General features: G+C 38.5%; 1 protein-coding gene across 5 annotated transcripts in view; it reads left to right on the top strand.

Annotated features, from left to right (window-relative positions):
• SSBP2 (single stranded DNA binding protein 2) overlaps nt 1-17,933 on the top strand; it is a 191,909-nt gene that overhangs the window by 118,854 nt on the left and 55,122 nt on the right. For 4 of the 5 annotated variants that reach the window (XM_086770737.1, XM_086770740.1, XM_086770735.1 and 1 more), the window contains one exon: nt 4,386-4,475. The exons of the other annotated variant lie outside the window; for it this stretch is intronic. In XM_086770737.1, coding sequence (XP_086626863.1) covers nt 4,386-4,475 — 90 coding nt within the window. The remainder of the gene's footprint in view (nt 1-4,385; nt 4,476-17,933) is intronic. 5 annotated transcript variants of the gene reach the window in all.

Raw genomic sequence — 17,933 nt, 5'->3', positions numbered from 1 at the left:
ATTTTAGCTACAACCAAATACAGGTTTCCATTTTTAAGGAGGTAAGAGGCTGTACAAAAAGATTAGACAATTTAAATTTTCCTATTTCATCTTTTTATGAAAAGCAGGGAAAGCAAATTGTGAATATTTAAAATGTCAAACCTAATGGAAGTATAAGTGATGAACAACTTGTAATGCATGCAAAAAGAAGCCATGATTTGCTGTGGGACTGTGAAAAAGCAACTGAATAATTCATCAGGATTGAGTAAATAAAAATATTTCAATGCACCAGTTGCAGGTTTGTTTATTGATCTATCTGGTATATGTTCTTAAAATGTTCATTGGGTAGTACAAGCTAGAAAATATACCTAAAACACTGAAAATGCTTTTTTTTTTCTAGTTTTGCAACTTCATTGCCCATCAGGGAAGAAAATTACAAACAAACAAACATGAAAACAGAAAAAAAACCCAGTACATTGCATAATGAAAGATAGAAATTGAAGGTTTTGTAACACTTAAGACTGGACTACTGTAGAATACCTATAATTACAATATTCTTACAATTATGAATCTGTACTTCAAATGTCAGCGATACTGACCTACTATTATGGCTACTCAAACTTTGCATTATTCTGTCCTCCTTCACACTCAGAAATACAAAGGAAAGATGGTTTTGCACAAGTATGTGTAAACTGTACAATGTAATCAAGTCTCAAATAATTAGGCCAATTAAAATGAACATATTGAATAGCTCCCTGAAACATCCTGGTCTACAATCAAAAAATGGCCAATGTTAGTAAATGAATCTGACTTTGAGTAACTAGCCTGAAGCACAGAGCTAAGCCCCTTCTAGTTGAAGGGGAGACCGTGAGAACCGATATTTAGTAAATGAGTCTGGATCACTTCTTGTGTAATAGCCTCCACAAGACCTTGCTTTTCTTCCCCCTTCATCATCACAAATGATTCCTCCAATATCCATCCAGTAGCACTGCTCAGATCTTTTGGCCACCCTCAGGGCAGCTCTCCAGAATGGGACTTCAGTCCTCAAACAGAAGGCTTTCTGAGTCATATCATAGAATCATAGAATCACATGGTTGGATGGCACCTATAAGATCATCTAGTCCAACCGTCTTCCCACTACCATTGCTGCCACAGCTACTAAACCATATCTTGTAGCTTCTCATCAAGCCACCTCTTGAACACTGCCAGGGACGGAGACTCCACCACCTCCCTGGGCAGGCCAGTCCAGTGCCTGACCACTCTTTGAGAGAAAAAGTATTTCCTCACGGAGGCTGTACAAGCTCTCCAGCCTCATGTGTTGTCTTTATGAGACTCCTTTCTATGTATCTTCTTCATAGAATCACAGAATGATAAAATCGTAGAATAGTTTGGGTTGGAAGGGACTTTAAAGGCCATCCAGTCCAACCCCCCTGCAAGAAGCAGGGACATCTTCAAGCAGATCAGGCTGCTCAGAGCATCATCCAACCCGGCCTTGAATGTTTCCAGGGATGGGGCATCCACCACCTTTCTAGGCAACCTGGGCCAGTGTTTCAGTTTTTATCTATCATATTTTTTTTTTTCCTTATACCAAGTCTGAGTCTGCCTCCTTCTTTTTTAAAATTATTACCCCACATCCTGTCACAACAGGCCCTGCTGAAGAGTCTCTCCCCATCTTTCCTGTAGGCCCCCTTTAGACACTGGCAGGCTTCTGTAAGGTCTCCCTGGAGCCTCTTCTTCTCCAGGCTGAACAGCCCCAACTCTCTCAGCCTGTCCTTACAGGAGAGGTGCTCCAGCCCTCTCATCATCTTTGTGGCCTCCTCTGGACTCACTTCAATGGGTCCACATCCTTGTTATGTTGGTGGCTCAGAAGCTGCAGTTGAGGAGAACATCCAAGACCCATTGAGTGCATTAAGGCACTCTTACCATGAATTAATGCCTGGTATAGTTTATTTTAAATAATGTGAGCAGGACTGAGACAACCTCGGATGGGAGGCTTCTGAAAACTGGTCATGTGTCAGAGGAGATGCTGCTTAAGTCCTTTTCTGAGATCTCGCAACTTAACATTATTTTGATTATCTGACTCATACTATTGAGATGTGTTTGCCCAGTGATTTATTATGGTTCGAATGGTTCACTCTCTAGCATTGGCTCCAATGGACACGTTACAGTGCATATTACATGGCCAGTAAAGATGGATACCACTAAGGTAACAGAGGGGCAGTCAGGAATTAGTATGCAAGGAGGGATGGTATTGTGATGAAGTTCGTCGTTATTAGTGCCCCTCTTTAATGGGCTACTCCTTCTTAGTCAGAGACTGCAGTGCAGGCTGTTTTGGAGATTTTAAGATGCTCAGGCTTTTAACATCCTTGATTTTCTCCATCAGTGATGCTACTGTTGTCAGTCTTCATCTAGAAAACCTGCATGTATGGACGTAAGATCCAACATACTTCACTAAAACTGTGTCTGCACCTTTTCATTATTTTACTTGACATTGTTACCTGATGCTCAGTTTGAAGAGGTCAATTTTTTTGCTTAAAAAAATAGTCAAAAACTTTATCTTCTGTATTCCTTTGGAAAAGTAGATAACCTAAAAGTAGTTACTGAACATTCACAGAAGCCCTGCAAAAGAAGGGAAGGGTAACAAAATTACTTCATTTTTCTGGAGTTATTTCTGTGCATTCACACCACTTGCTTATTTCCCCCTCTGTGTGGGAGGCCAAGAGACTGTGGCAGACCTGAGAGAAGTTCCTGAGACCTTCCAAGGAGTCACGTGATTTTGCATGCATCTAAGTAGCATCATACTCCAGTCTCATGAACTTCAGACAGCGCCCAAAGAGTGACAGTGGCTAGTGGAGAACTGTCTATTTGCTACAGCTTTATAGGCTGGTCTGGTTGGTTTGTGGTAGCCTCTCATGAGAAGGTATTATGACTCAAAAGTGTTTGTTGTGTCCAGCTCACCTCACTGACTTTTTCTGTCAATTGCAATCATATAGTATTTTGACATTGACCCTGCAGACCATAAGTAAGACCTTTCATTACAGGTTTTCTAGTGAATCCAAGTCTTGCACTCTGTTCTGAAGCCAGCACTTTCTGCAGTCTTTGTATTTTAATTATATGTTCTGGACGTTTGTTTGGAAAGAGCATACGGCTTAGATGTTAAATATGCTGCTGCTAGTTGTTCAGAAATTTGATTCTAAGGCACAGCCTAAGCCATTGAAAAATCTGTGTTAATTAGCTGAATATTTCCTTTCTGCTTGGTTTAAAAAGGTCAGCCCTTCCTTGTGCCAGTTTTTGAATCTTTCCAGCATTATTATTTAATTTCCTAGATAGCGTGCCAAACACCTGGAAATACAATTTCCAGATCCGCATCTTTTGGATATCAAATGTGACGTACAATAGACTGATAAGTTAATAAACATAAGCCATTCATATTCTGTAGGGCAGATATTGGCAGGTCATTATTAAGCTGCAAGTGGCTCTCAGTGCATTGTGTGTGCCTGAGTACTTTCACAGAAGATTGTAAGCCTTTATAGGTGATTCAGCCTTATGCCCTACAGAAACGTATTGCAGGAAGGAACACTGCTAGAAATTAAAAGTAATTGAGATTCCAATACATGACAACAATAACAGTTTGGCTTCCCTTTTTGTGATGATCTCCTGCTTGTAAATTGCCAGAAGCAATGTTCTTTACTTGCTTATTCCAACTGAAGGATTTGCAAAGGTAACTAATTTCATCCTCTGATTCACTTCTTAGAAATCTCTTTTTTCTTTTCCCTTCCGAAAACGTAACCTGAATTCTTCTAATTTGTCATGGTGGTTGTTTTGGGGGTTGGTAAAATCACAAGCATTACCAGCAGAATCATGAGCATTCCTCCTTTGTACTGTTTGTAACAGAATCCTGTTTTGAAGCTTGATATAGTTCTGAAAGAATATTACAGTCTGCTGAAATTATCTTTAAAGTGCTTGGAAATCACAGATAAAATGCATAAATTACTTTCTTTATGCTATATGTATATCTTTGTGCATGTGTGAGGATGTTTATACACATAATACAAGAAAAAGTGTGCAAGTTACGTTCACATTTGTATATATAGGCACACTCAGATGCAATATTTTTTTAAATTTAGTAAAAATTTATCTAATTGATGCATATTTATGTCTGTGCAATCTCTAGCATCCTTCCCCTCAACATACATTTGTTATTTTAACAAACCATTATGTTTTTATAAATGAAGACTAAACACCTTCTAATTTACCTTCAGATGAAACAATGACATTATGACATATCCAGAGAATTACTTTCTGCATTTTGGTCAGGTTTTGGGAATTTTTTGTTTGGTTTTGGGGTGGGGGTTTAATGCCTACCATGCAATGACAAAGGTTTATTCTCCCTTTGTTCTTTTCAGAGTGCTGCAGCAGCTCCCAGTCCAGTGCTAGGAAACATTCCCCCAGGAGATGGCATGCCAGTAGGTCCTGTACCACCGGGTTTTTTTCAGGTATTCAGAAAAATTATGATTACAGGAATTCTAGGAATAGAAAATCCTCCGTAATACTGTTTACCAGTCTGTAGAAGAGGTCCTTTTCTAAACTATGTCTTGCTATATGGTGCAATAGTTGATAGTTTGTTTTTTAACAAAAGTAAATAGATAGAAAGGAAAGGATCTCTCTGACTCACAAACATTTCATTTATGAAATAGTACAACACAACTCCCTTCAAAATGTCAAGGGTAAAAAATGGTACCAGTTTACAAGCGGAGACAGAAAATAATTGAATGTAGTTTTAAAATAATTTCTTACGATAATACACATACATTCACTGAAACTTCAAAGTAAGAACGTTGTTGGTCACGTTTAGCTCTGTGGTAAAGCCACAGGCCAGATTTTTAAGATGTTCAAGTTTCAGTGGGAATTAGACCAAGACAATTAAGAATATCCCACTAAGCACCTCCTTGCACGTTGAGGATCTCAACCCTAATGCTTAAAAAACAAGCCAAGGATTTGGACCATGTGTTGATTCTATTAGTTTTGTCATAAATGAAACTGAACACCCAGTTAGCGCTTTGGACATGAACGGGGCAGAATATTATGATGGAAAAAAAGGCAGCTTTTAGTGCAGGCCAACCTAAAAGTTACAATCTGAGATTGGACTGCTTCTATGAGTGAGCTTGCATCCCCTCTTCACCAAAGCTCGTTTTTTTTTTTCTCCACACTGGCAAACTGTGGCTGTGCAGAAAGAGTTAAAACTAGCAGCATCTTTATGAAGAACAGAGATTTCCACTTCATGTACTTGATCTGATGATGTTAAAGAGACAACCCAGATTTCCAGGATTGTGTTATGGGGATAACATCATGATAGGATGTTCCTTAAAAACCAACTGCTGAAATCCAGGTAGAGACTAGTGTCTTTTTTCTTCTTCCCTGAGATACATAGACAAAGGAAGCCTATTTCATCTGGAAAAAAAGGATAAATGTTTTATTTATTTTTTTTTATCCAAATGGTGATTGTACAAAAATGGCAGGATATCAGCGGTCTTTATTTACAGTGTATGTAAGTGACAACATTATTTGTATGGTATTCCTTTTCCCACAATCACAGTGGGAAAAACTGCTATCTGCAGTATTTATACCTACATAAAGAAACCCTGAACCTGGCATGAGCATGTTGTTTCCTTCATACACTCAAAAACTGAGGCATGATTTTTAATACATGAATGAAAAGATATTTGCAAATGTAGTAGAAAATATCTTACTGTTGCCAGTCACAAAATCCTCAGGAGTTGGCAGAACTAATTAATTATTTTATTTCTGCTTTTACTGTTTTAACCAGCTGGTTAGATAGATTTTTTTAAAACAAAATTTTATCTTATTTTTTATGTTGTATAAATATTTCACTTATTTTAGCTGCCCACTCCAGTTGCAATGTCAAAGCAATTAATTAACGTTTAAAGTTCTTTTATTCTCTTTGAGGACAATTAAGAGAGGAAGGGGCACAGATAGGACAAGTATGTGAGGTATAGAGAAGAGATTAACTGTTTTAAAGGTTCTGCAGGAGAAGAGTGTGGGAGTTTTGTTTTTAGAAGTGGTGTCGTAGTGTAGCCTCGCTCCACTTGGGACCAAGCTACACAGTCTCTGACTCACTCCCACCACTCTCCAAGGGAAAGGAGGAGAGATAATGTAACAAAAAGGCTCGAGGTTTGAGATAAGGACAGGGAGAGATCATTCAAGTTACCGTTACGGGCAAAACAGAGTCAACTTGGGGAAAACTATTTCTTTAGCAGGATAACTATTTCCAAAGCAGGATAATGAGAAAGAGAGCAAAGTAACTTCCCCCCACCCCTCCCTCTTCCCGGGCTTAACATTATCTCTACCTCCTTCCCCGGCCAAGCAGTTCAGGGGGAAATAGGGAATGGGGGTTATGGTCAGTTCATCACATGCTGCTTTCCGCTGCTCCTTCCTCCGCAGGGGAAGAACTCCTCACATTCCTCCCCTGCTCCAGCCTGGGGTCCCTCCCACGGGTACAGTCCTTCACCAACTGCCCCAGCGTGGACCCTTTTTCCACAGGGTGCAGTCCCTCCGCAACAGGCTGCCCCAGCGCGGGCCCTCTGCTCCTGCGGGGGCCTCCGTGGGCTGCAGGGGCACAGCCGGCCTCACCAGGGGCTGCACCACGGGCTGCAGGGGAATCTCTGCCCGCAGCACCATTGCTGCTCCCCCTCCTGCTTCACTCCCCTCGGCGCCTGCAGCCGCTCCTCTCACAAGAAATCCTTCACGACTGGCTCAGGCAGACGCCTCTCCGGTTCCCTTCACAGCTCCTCTCCTCCCGTCTCTCGGCCGGGCCCAGTCAGGTCCAGTTGGACGCCTGGCGGGAGGCCAGAGGCTGAGGTCTGCAAGGCTCGTGCCTCTCCCTCTCTGCCCACCCTTCTGCTTCTTCACAACTTCTTCTTTTTTATAAAAAAAAAGTTTCCCCTTCTTAAATACATTATTGCAGAGGCATTATCAGGGAAAATTTTGTCACCAGTTGGCTTGGCCCTGGCCAGTGACGGGTCTGCCCTAAGCACAGCTGAGTCCACTGAACAGAGGTGAAACTTCTACCAGCTTCTTGCAGAAGCTGCCACCGTAATTCCCCCCTCCACTAAACAAAACCAACACAAGTGTGAAAAGACTTCTAGGCACTCTAGATCTTTAAAGATGTAAGAAAGACAAAATGATAGAAAGTTAACTATGGGTAAACTTGTCTGTCTGTATCCGACTTCAGTCTTACTTGAAGTCCCACCAATAGCCTGCTCTTTTTACAAGGCCTGGGATTGAAAATAAACAGAGGAAAATCCATTTTCAGTATAACAGTTTGTAACATTAATCAGAGCTATCATCAACTTAAAGCACAGCCAATGAGGCTTCTGCAAGGCAGGTTCCAAGAGCTGGTCTGCACAGTCTGGTCTGGACTCCTCCAGACATCACCCTTCATCTCTCCTTGAAACTGATGGGTTTGTGCCATCATGTCTCTCTCTAACATGCAATACTCAAGATTAGTCCCTTACAGTTTTAGTTGATAGAGATCTCCTTTCCTCAGTTGAGTGGCCTTGTCAACAGAAAAAAACCACATTTTCAAGAGATTATTAGTTTTTGCTATAGTCATGTGGTTAAGAATGTAGTAATGTGCAAATCCAACTGCAAGTTCGATGGCAGATACGTTAAAATGGTTGGGAGCAATCCCAGCAAGGGGAGTAAGCCAAAATCCAGTCAGTTACATAACAGTGTGCTGAAACTGCAAGGTGTGTATGAAGTAGATATGTGCAGACAGTTGGTGACAATGTGTTGTGGTGTTGGGAGTGAGTGTTGTCAAGAAGCAGTTAATACCTGGTTGTAATATCTTCAGACGGAGCTTAATCTTAGCAATGTCAGTTTATCTGGGGGCAAGAAAATATATTGGCAGACATAGCCATGTATGCGAACCTTGAAAATTGAGGAGCATCATGTGCTGCCATAAAAAGCAGGTGAAATGAGAAGCAAGAAAGAAAAACTTGTGATCGAAACTTCCTACTTCCTTTGTGGGAATTTTCTTTCTAGTACACCTTTAACTAGACAATCGATATCTATATATTCTTCTGCAGTTCCTCTGATCCCAGTTGATCTCAAGAATAAACCAATCACAGAAAACATATTCATCTGTCTTGATCTGAATACTGAGAAACTTCACCCTTTCATGAACTGCTTGTCTTCTTTCACTGAGACTTTGGAATTTAGACATACAACTCACTCCTAGATTATGGAAGTGAATGTTGAGAGTCAAAAGATTATAGACACAGTGGGAGAGTTGTGATTGTGTCTATCTTTAGTTTTCTAAGACCTTGCACTGCTAAAGCATTGTAACATTTCAGCTTTTTGCAGCCTAAAACTTACATAGAACTGGAAAGATAAGGATGCCTTTTGTTGTTTTCATGAAGTGTTTGGATTGGCCTAAGCTAAAGCTGTTGACATTCACTATTTTCCAGCTCTGCTTGGCTAACTCAGAATTGCTAGACAATTTAAAGTCATTTCATTTCTCATCAGTACCGGCTCTTGGTTTTGCACTGCAACTCTATTTCAGCGTGCAGCTCTAACCACTAAGTAGAACGTAAGTGAAATGGATGCTCTTGCTGCTACAATTGCTTCTTACCAGACAGGTCAGGGGATGGGGACTGTGCTGAGAACCAGGAAACATTACCTGGGTTCCAGTTTTTATTGGCACTCCTGACCAGTAGCATTATTTCTGTGACCTTTATTTTCTATAAAAGAAAATAAATTTATTGTATTTTTTATAAATAAAATAATGCAGTATACTAGTGTAGGGTATGGAGGTAGATAAATATGGAAGAAGTATGGTTTCACAGACAGTATCTGGTAAAACTCTGCTTCTCGTAAAATGAGGTATTCACATGTATGTAGGCCACTACCGATGCTGTTAATTAGTAGTCTCTGGCATTTCATGCCTAGTCCACAGAGGTGGACTTCTGATGCCAGCAGTTGAATCTGTCTTGTATCTCTTTGTACTTGTATTTTTATACTTCAGTTCAGGTGATGGATGATGATCACTACAGTGCTGACAGTTCAAAATGCAACACCTTACAATTATGCAGTGAGAGGAAGGCAGTAGAGTTGTGCACAACTATTATCATCAACTAAGTTACTTTTTTTTTTAAAAAAAATTGTTTACAATTTCAAAAATGAAATATAAAAAGTCAAGAAAACAGGTTTATGTAGAGTTACAATGTGTCTCAATTTCATCTACTACTGTATATGTATTTTAATGTAACTTTAAATGTCATAGCTACATATTTTTGTCCTCATCTTTCAGTACATAGAATAGGTGATACTCTGGAAAAAATTTGAGATTATATAGTAAGTGAGTCTACTTTCAGTTCATTAGCAGCAAAACTGAATATGTGGGACTAAGGAGGAGGGAGGACAATACTTCTGTCATACTAGCAGAACCCAAACAAGTTTTAGAGTTGATTTTGTCTCAGGCTGAAATAATGCGTCAAGTGTAGTCCAATGAGGCTGGTGTCTGGTGGGTCAGAACTTCTGCTAAGTTAATTTCTTAAATACAGATCCTCAGAGAAGGGTAATCATTGGGAATCAGTGCAAGGCTGGAGGCTAGAAAATGATGTGCAAGTCATCCCTAAGATACGCATGTTTTCCCTGAGTAACCCAAGATAAATAGTTTCAATTCTCTTTCTTCATGTTTTTCCACCTATTAAAATGGAGTATCATAAGTGATGATCCTTTTAAAAGACTATTAATAACTTGTGCAACAGAAATTTTAAAACTATATTACATTGCATAAGGGTAAGATAGCCATGTCCATTTCTGAAATGCTTCTTTAAATCCAGTCTGAGTCTTGAAATGCATCATCAGCTGACCAGTTTTTTCTGTAGACCACATCCTGTACATGGAGCTAAGGTGTGAGGAAGGCGCTTAGCTACTATATTAGTAAGAGTCATTTAGGACACCTTTATGCCATTTTTTAGCATCAGAGTTTCTCTTGTTAGTTTCTTCGTATAGCCATCCAGAGAGATCATTGGGACGTAGTCTTGGTCCCTCTTTTTGGAGTCCTGTCTGCTACTGAAATAGTAGGGCAATGGGAGGACTAAGTAAGATTATAATAATTATTTACCTTTGGGTCTAGACATTAGAGGATGCATATAAGCCAAAGCTTTAAAGTTCAGATAAACTAATTCACAGTGAGTTAAATTCATCCACTTGTGATCAAAGAGGTTTAGGTCATAGAATTCAAAACTCCCAGATTTTCATATCCAATGTTACTTCTGGTTTCTGGCCTGAGGACAGCTGGCGTTTTTCACCAGGGTTGGTTCTGTGCAGTACAGGAGTGTTACTGTGAAAGCCCTCTTATATGCAGACAGAGCAAGGTCTTCAAAGTGTTCAGTACGAGCCTCACTCCCTTCTGCTTGAAGACACTGAGATTGGAAAAAAATAATGGTTTATACTTGCATATTGTGATACAGTATGCATTTAGAAAATAATGACATGAACATTTGGAAATATCTTCATGGAAATTTTCAAGCCCGGTTATACTTCTGTTTCACGACACACGCCAGTGTGCCCGTGTGAGTCGTGAGGGTTGTGTTCAGGTGCAAACTGCTGCTCTTCAAGTACTGAAGTGCCGGCCTGTTTCCATCTGTTTCTTCACTGATCTTTAAATTGGCTAAAACATTTGAGATATGTTACATTTATATTTTTGTGGAGTAATTATTTGATCTTTGTGGACAATATCAGCTTTAGTAAGCAAATAAGTAGAGGCCAGAGGGAAGTTTTGGAGCTTGTGTTCATTGAAGTATTTTGAATTTTTAAACAGAATTAAAAGTATTGATTTCACAGGATTTTATCTGCCTTTTACTTACTTTTCTGGTTTTAACACACCTAAATGCAGAGTTACAAGTCATAGAATCGTAAGATGGTTTGGGTTGGAAGGAACCTTTCCAGCAGGGACATCTCCAACCAGATCAGGTTGCTCAGGAGTTCTAGCTTCTAATCCTGTGGAATTAATAATGTTTCTCCAAGTTAGTGTCAAGTAGTACTGTTGAATATCTGACTCTGATTGCACTTCTGCACTGCAATTATGAGAAACATTTAAATGGATACTTAATTAAACCCTGTTTATCTTAACCTCTTTTGTTACATGGTTGACCGAAAGTTTGCCATGTCTGCGGATGTATAAGGAACCTGTCTGTTTTTTAAAGGCACTCAGGCAGGTAACAAACGTTGGGTGTGTACTTAACTCACCTGAGAGACATGGCTGAAGTTACCAAGTGCCAACTGAGATTTAGAGGAAACAGGTTGTTTGGTAGTTGACAGTTCACGTGTTTAATTTGGTAATTTTTTAAAAGGTTAATTCTACCAATGGCTATACCTTTCCACATATAAGTAAAGTGTTCTTTCTTTTAAATATGTTACTTTCTTTCAGCAAATTCGTTAAATTTTTTTCTAGTTGAGCTTACCACTAAATATTATTTCCATAGTGCATATATATTCTAAAGGAATTGCTGAGTAGATTGCTTCACTAACCAATCAGATATACTTGGAATGTCATGGGAAACATGTGTCGACACCATGTTTGACATACAAATGTTACATATTCCTCTTATATAAAGGGAAAAAAAATACCAAACCAAACCCAACCCACCAGTGTAATGTGAGACTGTCATGCCATCTAGTGGCAGTTGTTCATTCTCGTGTAGCTCAATCCATATTATTTTAAAATATTATTTTTAGCCTTGTTATGCCTTAGTAGAGCTGACCTAATGCTTGAGCAGAGCATCATTACAGTAAGATGCATGAGCAGAAAGAACTTTTCCGTCTCTCTTCCTGTTCAGCATTACGATTTGCTATTAAAAAAAATAGTTTAAGTAGCATTTCGATAGTGAAAATAAGCAAAGTAAGTTAGTGAATTAGAAATAAATAACAACACACACCTCTTGCATCTTGAAACAAAGTGAACTATTTATATAAAAAAAGAAAATGAATTTGTAAGCTTCTGTGTAAGGCTGTAAAATATTTTTATAACATACTATTTAAAATTTATATTTATATTTACGATATTTATAGTAAAGTCAGGGTAGTGATACATTTTTTAAAAATAGAGCTTGTATTATGAATTTGATACATGCAGCATTTGATTTAAATCTTTGCTATATACCCCAAGAAAACTGGCAAGCAAAATGATAATTGAGCTGTTTTCCAAGGGAAAGTATAGAATATCTGCTCCCTTTTTAAAACTCATTGGTTGAAGTCTCCCAAACAAACACGAATGGTACCTTTGCATCTGCTCTGATTCCACAACAGTGGCGGTTAAACCAGCTTTTTTGTGGTTTCACTTAGTCCTTGCACTTACTTTAATTTAGCGCATGTGTATGAGTCCCTCGGAAACTATTGCGTTGGCCAGGGATCTGCTGTGTGTGCAATTCTCTGCCTCAGCCCCTTCACACTCGCAGAACATCCTCCCAAATTGCTCATTTGAACAAGCATCCAGTAGTAAGGAAGATGAGGAAGGAGAAATCCTCCAGCGTCCCTTTAAGCCATTTTGGAGTGGCTGTGTTGCTTCTATGAATTATCCACCGAGGGGCCGTTGTTTGCACAAGGAATGAGGATTCCTAATTCCAGCTGCTAAATTACATGACTAAAGCTAGAAGATGCAGGCATCTCTTGGACTGGTCTTTGCAGGACCGTGACGTATATCCGTATCAATTTAAAAACCTTTTGTTCCTTTTTAAACCCCTTTGAACTGTTTCAACTGTTGTCTTCTCCTAACACTCACAGAGTTGCCTCGTTTTCCAGGGCATTACCATTTTTTGTCCCCCATCTTCAAACAGCCACACTTTGTTAACAATGGTAGCATCCTGCTTCATCACTTACCTTTCACAATGATCCTCATATTTTCCCCACTTTTGCAGCATTACTGTATCTTTTTTTTTAAAACTAAAATATACAAATCATTAAGAATGAACTGGAGCATGACTGTAGAATTGTCTGGATTTGCTAGGTGTTCACACCTATCCTAAATTCCAGTGGAGCAGATGAGATAGATACATAATTGCAGATGAAGGAGTGAGAAGTTAAAGAACTGGGCTCTGAGCAGAGCAGATAGAGTGAAGTTCCGGAAGCTTGAAAAGCATAATGGATTGTCAAAACATTACGGTGAGCAAATGAAACATCACCAAAGCTACAAAAAATGCAGCTCGTGAGTAAAGCTAGCAGCTTTGGTATGCCTAGAAAAGCCTTGAAAATAGATTTTAAAGAACTTTTCTTTTCCCTCCTGAGTTTATATAATTAAAGTTAATAAGAAGAATTTTATTGTATTTTTTGACTCTCTGTTATTTGTAAATGCATCTGTCCCAGTATACCAGATTGACACCCACTGGGAAAACTCAAGTGCATAAAATCATGCATATGTCTAATTCTTTGCAGGATTGTGATCTGTCCATTTTTATCCTTGCCAGCATCATCCTGTATTTTAAAATACTATAATTTAAAAAATTATTTTGACTTTTTAGACTGTGTGAGAGGGGATTAGCATCTAGAAAGATCTGTAAATAGTTGTTTGTTTCTCTCTTTTTTGTTCATTTTCTCTAAATACTGGGAACAAAGTCAACTTTAAAAAGATAAAGGTGTCCAACATCTGCTGTCTTTGATAATTCTATCCTGCAGTTGTGGTAATGGTTTTAACTGCTCGTAACTGTTAGAACAAATTAAAACTGCTCAGCTTGAGCAGCCCACGCTTCCCCTGCCTCCCCTTCCACGTGAACATCTCAAGCAGCCGCAGACCCACTGCTAGCAGTGGAGTGGTGCAAGGGAAAGAGGTGGAATTGGGCACAAATCATTTACTTAGGAGATGTGTTCTGAAATTTATAATAATATCCTGAAAATTCAACTTCTCTGTGAGATAAACTTCAGAAATTTAAGGGTGCTAACCATACGCCAAGACGGGCATTATAGCTGCTGCTGAAGTGGTATTAAAGAGTAGGGGAAGGGTTGTGATTTATACATGATGCTTCCTTCTGCTGAGGTTAATTCAGTTCCTGTCATAGTCTGGCTTTTACCTTTTACATAAGCAACAACTGCTTGCGTTTGAAACAAAAAACCTTGGATGAATAGAAGGCATATAGCCTCTAAGTATTATATTTATTAAATATAACAGTAGGAATAACTAACTCCAGCTTGTCGTTACCAAAGTTGTTCCAAAAAATGAGTCATATATCATAACCAGGGGTGACTAGACAGTTTACAGAAATGCTTTCTTAGGATTAGTGAGCTGTGTGTATGATATCTGAATTGTAGAAGTGCAGTTTGTTTGTTTTTTTAAAAAGGGTGATACTTCTTGACTTTTTGGTTTTAGCTTAAGTCAGGTTTGAAACATTCTTTTTTTCTATAGTATTTGCATTTAATAAAAATGAAAATCAAAACTATTAACCTGGTTTAAAATGCATGTATGTATTAGCCTTTTAATAATCACATTTCTTTTAAAATTTCCATGTGCAGAACTTCTCTCCCACTTGCTAATTCTTTATGACTATGAGTTAATATTTCCTACAAAGTGAGAGAGATATAACAATAGTACAATTCCTAAAGAACATTTATCATCAAAATGAGTGTTATTTACTTTCTCAAATTTCTGGGAAAGTAGCCAGGCAAGCAGGAGATCCTGATTCACAGAGTAATGTTTCACTAGGGACAAAAGATTTTGGTTCATTTGGTTTGTTGGTTTTTTGTTTTGGTTTTTGGGGTTGTGGGGTTTTTTTAAGTTTTATTTCTTAATTTTTCTATGCAGACTGTGCAAGGTACATATTGCAGTATTATTTCAGATGATGGAATGAGTCTTGTATTTCTTGACCAGGGATAAAGCACTAATTTTGTCTGAAATGTTAGTATAGTTGTAATTTTTTGAATTTTAGATGTGGAAAGACAGAGGTCTGCAGAAGGTTTTTAAATATTTTTTAAAAAATAATTTATTTTGCTCTATACTCTAAATCAAACTGCTTACTGTTGCTATGTGTTGGACTGTGTCAGGTTGCTCTTCGAAAACCGTAAATACTGAAATTATTTTTTCAGGGATCTTTGTCTGAAGTACGGGGAAGAACTTGCTCATGGAAATAGGTTTGGTCTTCAGGAAAGGCCAACATGGAAAGAAATCCTGTGTCATTTGTGTCATTTTGTGTGAAATAGTGTAGATTAAAACAGCTAGTTTGATTTATACTGGTAGGTTACAAAATGTATAGTGTGTAACCCAAATTTAATCTCTGAAATACTTTAGCAAAATATAAAAGACCTCTAACACTGTGGTAGCCATTTGGGGGGTGAACGAGGACAAGAAGAGTTCTATAATTAACACTAAAATGCAGTTGAATAGGAAAATATTTTTTTTGTTAAGAATTGATGATAGCTTGTCTGAGCTTTGCACAGGCTAAGTTACGTGTTTGTGCTTATTAGCAGGCTGTGCCAGCACAAGAGTGTCATTTTGAGAGCTGATTTAGTTTAGTCCTGGTTAGAATTAAAATGTGTTGATGAAGAGTGTCTTATATACTGTCGTGACTGTTCCTGCGGATGGAGATGCCCACAAGAAAGCCTAGAGGAAACTAAATAAATGAAAGCATGTGAATTATATAGTAACTTGGATACATTCAATTCACACATATTTCATGGTCCACCACTGGTACTCTTCAAGAGTACAAAACCGGGTTTCATTGAGAATGGGAACACGCACACCAATGGTAGTCGTAAAGCACTTCTAAACCATTTTGTAGAATATAAGGGTCATAAGAAGATATGTTAAAATGTTACTTCCTAATAATTTTTCAATACTGCTACCATAATAAGAAAATTAAATAAAAATATCAAACTATTTTAATTTTTACAATTTGGACTATAAATAGTTAAAAGATGCCAATCCTTTTAACAGGGAATAGAGTTTGAAAAATAAAAGATTAATATGAATTGTGTTTTCACACACAGAATATGTAACTCAGCAGTTGAATTCATTTTTCAATGGAGTAGAGGAGAACAAAGATTTTTTGTTTGTTTCACTTCTTATCATTTAGAACTTTAAATAAATAGATGTCTCTGGTTCCACTTTGAGCTTCCAGTGGTAAGTCATGTTTAGAGTTTGTGCTGCTTACGGTGACTGAATTATACAAACCAATTAGAACTATTTTAGTCCTTTTCTATATTGAGTGCTAAAACTGTGTTTCACCTTGTATTTTTTTATTTGTGGTGTACTCCTGTTATCCCTCTAAAAGATATTGTCCAGTTAGAAGCATCGTCCACCTCTCAGGGTGTTGAGGCATACAATCTAAAGAGGTTGTTCTAAATTTGATAATGCAGGTTAAAAAAGAAAAAAAAAGGATGCTGAAAATCGGTTATCTCTTGTTTTCATTTGCTTTTAAAACCATGAATTTAGAGGTATTTTTGGAAAGCCCTGCAGAGGACTGTCTGGCTTGAGCAGAACTTGTTCCTCTGCTTTCCTAAGCATTGTAAAATGCATTAAGAGCGTGGCCTGGGCATCCTCTTCCAGGTCTGGATAGAGCTGTTGTTAGAGACAGATTCTCTCTCCCCACTGTCCATCACTGCCCCAGGCTGAGGCAGAGGAGAGATCCCTGGCAAGCAGAGGTGTCCAGGTGGGCACACTTGCTGGTGGATGGTCAGGCTTGGCTGACACTGTACGAGATACATAAAACACCTTCCCTTTTGTGAGGTCTCCTGTAGGAACGCTCATCTTGGGCGTGGCAGGAGGACCGAGCTGGGCAGAGGACATCTTCAGTGGCTTAAGCAATTGGTGCATCGAGAGCATCCCACTCCTGGGGGGATGCATCGTACTTAGCAAGTCACCCTGCTGCAAGCCAGTCACCCTCAGAGAGTATATTTTGGCTGGCTGAGACTGGTTGAACTACAGCCCTGCTTTCTGTGGCAGCCTTAAATGCAATCATTTAAAACAGATTGGTGGTGTGCTTTAAACATACCTTCCACCCTGCTTTGACAAGGCAAACACATATTCTTCTGAGCTGAAAAAGCCTTTTAGTACACCTAGCTGGGACTATGCTAATGTGAATCCAGACAAACTGTTATTTTAAGCTACTCTGCCTGAGAAAGGTGGGGTTTTTTTTTTCATGCAGTGTAGACAGGGTTCTCCTGTTCAAGCAATATTCATTCAATTTTATTCTCCTCAGCCTTTGTTCACTGGCGCTTTGGCCCTTGGTATTTTTACAGATAGCAGATGTATTCAACCTCTCTATTACTCATGCACAACAACTGCATAATTCTTTTTGAACTAAGTTTTTTTCCTGGTATGTTTGTTATGTATGGTTGTACTATCCAGTATAACAAGTCGTCGGGTATCACATAGTATGTATGTATTGGAACAGATACGGATATTTGTGGTAAATTCAATCTCATTAGGAATTCAGTCTCAATAGCAATTGAAATGTAAGCAATATTCAGGATTAGTTATTTGACTGGGATTATTTTGAATTTTGCAATTTGCCTGGGATAAGATCCACTCAATAAATATGATGTTATGAGTAAAGAAAGATTAAAATGTCAATTAAAAAAAACCCATATTTGGCAACAGATAAATTATATTCCCAGATTTTGTAAGGGAAGTAAATTTAAAGAACAGTTGGTTTCTTGACTATTTCTTCTACTCAACCAGTAATAGGTGTAAGAAAACTAAAACTAAACCACACCATATTCTAGAATTGCTTAAACAACTAAAAGAAGACAGAGTGAGAATTGCACAACTCGCAGAGAAATGTGCCAGCTTCCTGCTGGCGATTCTTTGTGAAATCATTTTTTCAGAGTACTGGAACCAAAGAAGAACTGTGGTTCTTCAAAGACTTCCCTACTAAAAACCTGTTACCTGCTTTTCCCCTTGTGTTCACAGGGATTAAGAAAAGTAGTATTTTGCAAGATTT

This window comes from Chlamydotis macqueenii, chromosome Z (assembly GCF_036417535.1).
Source record: "Chlamydotis macqueenii isolate bChlMac1 chromosome Z, bChlMac1.mat, whole genome shotgun sequence".
Taxonomy (NCBI): Eukaryota; Metazoa; Chordata; class Aves; order Otidiformes; family Otididae; genus Chlamydotis; species Chlamydotis macqueenii.
This window is presented reverse-complemented; position numbering and strand designations above follow the sequence as displayed.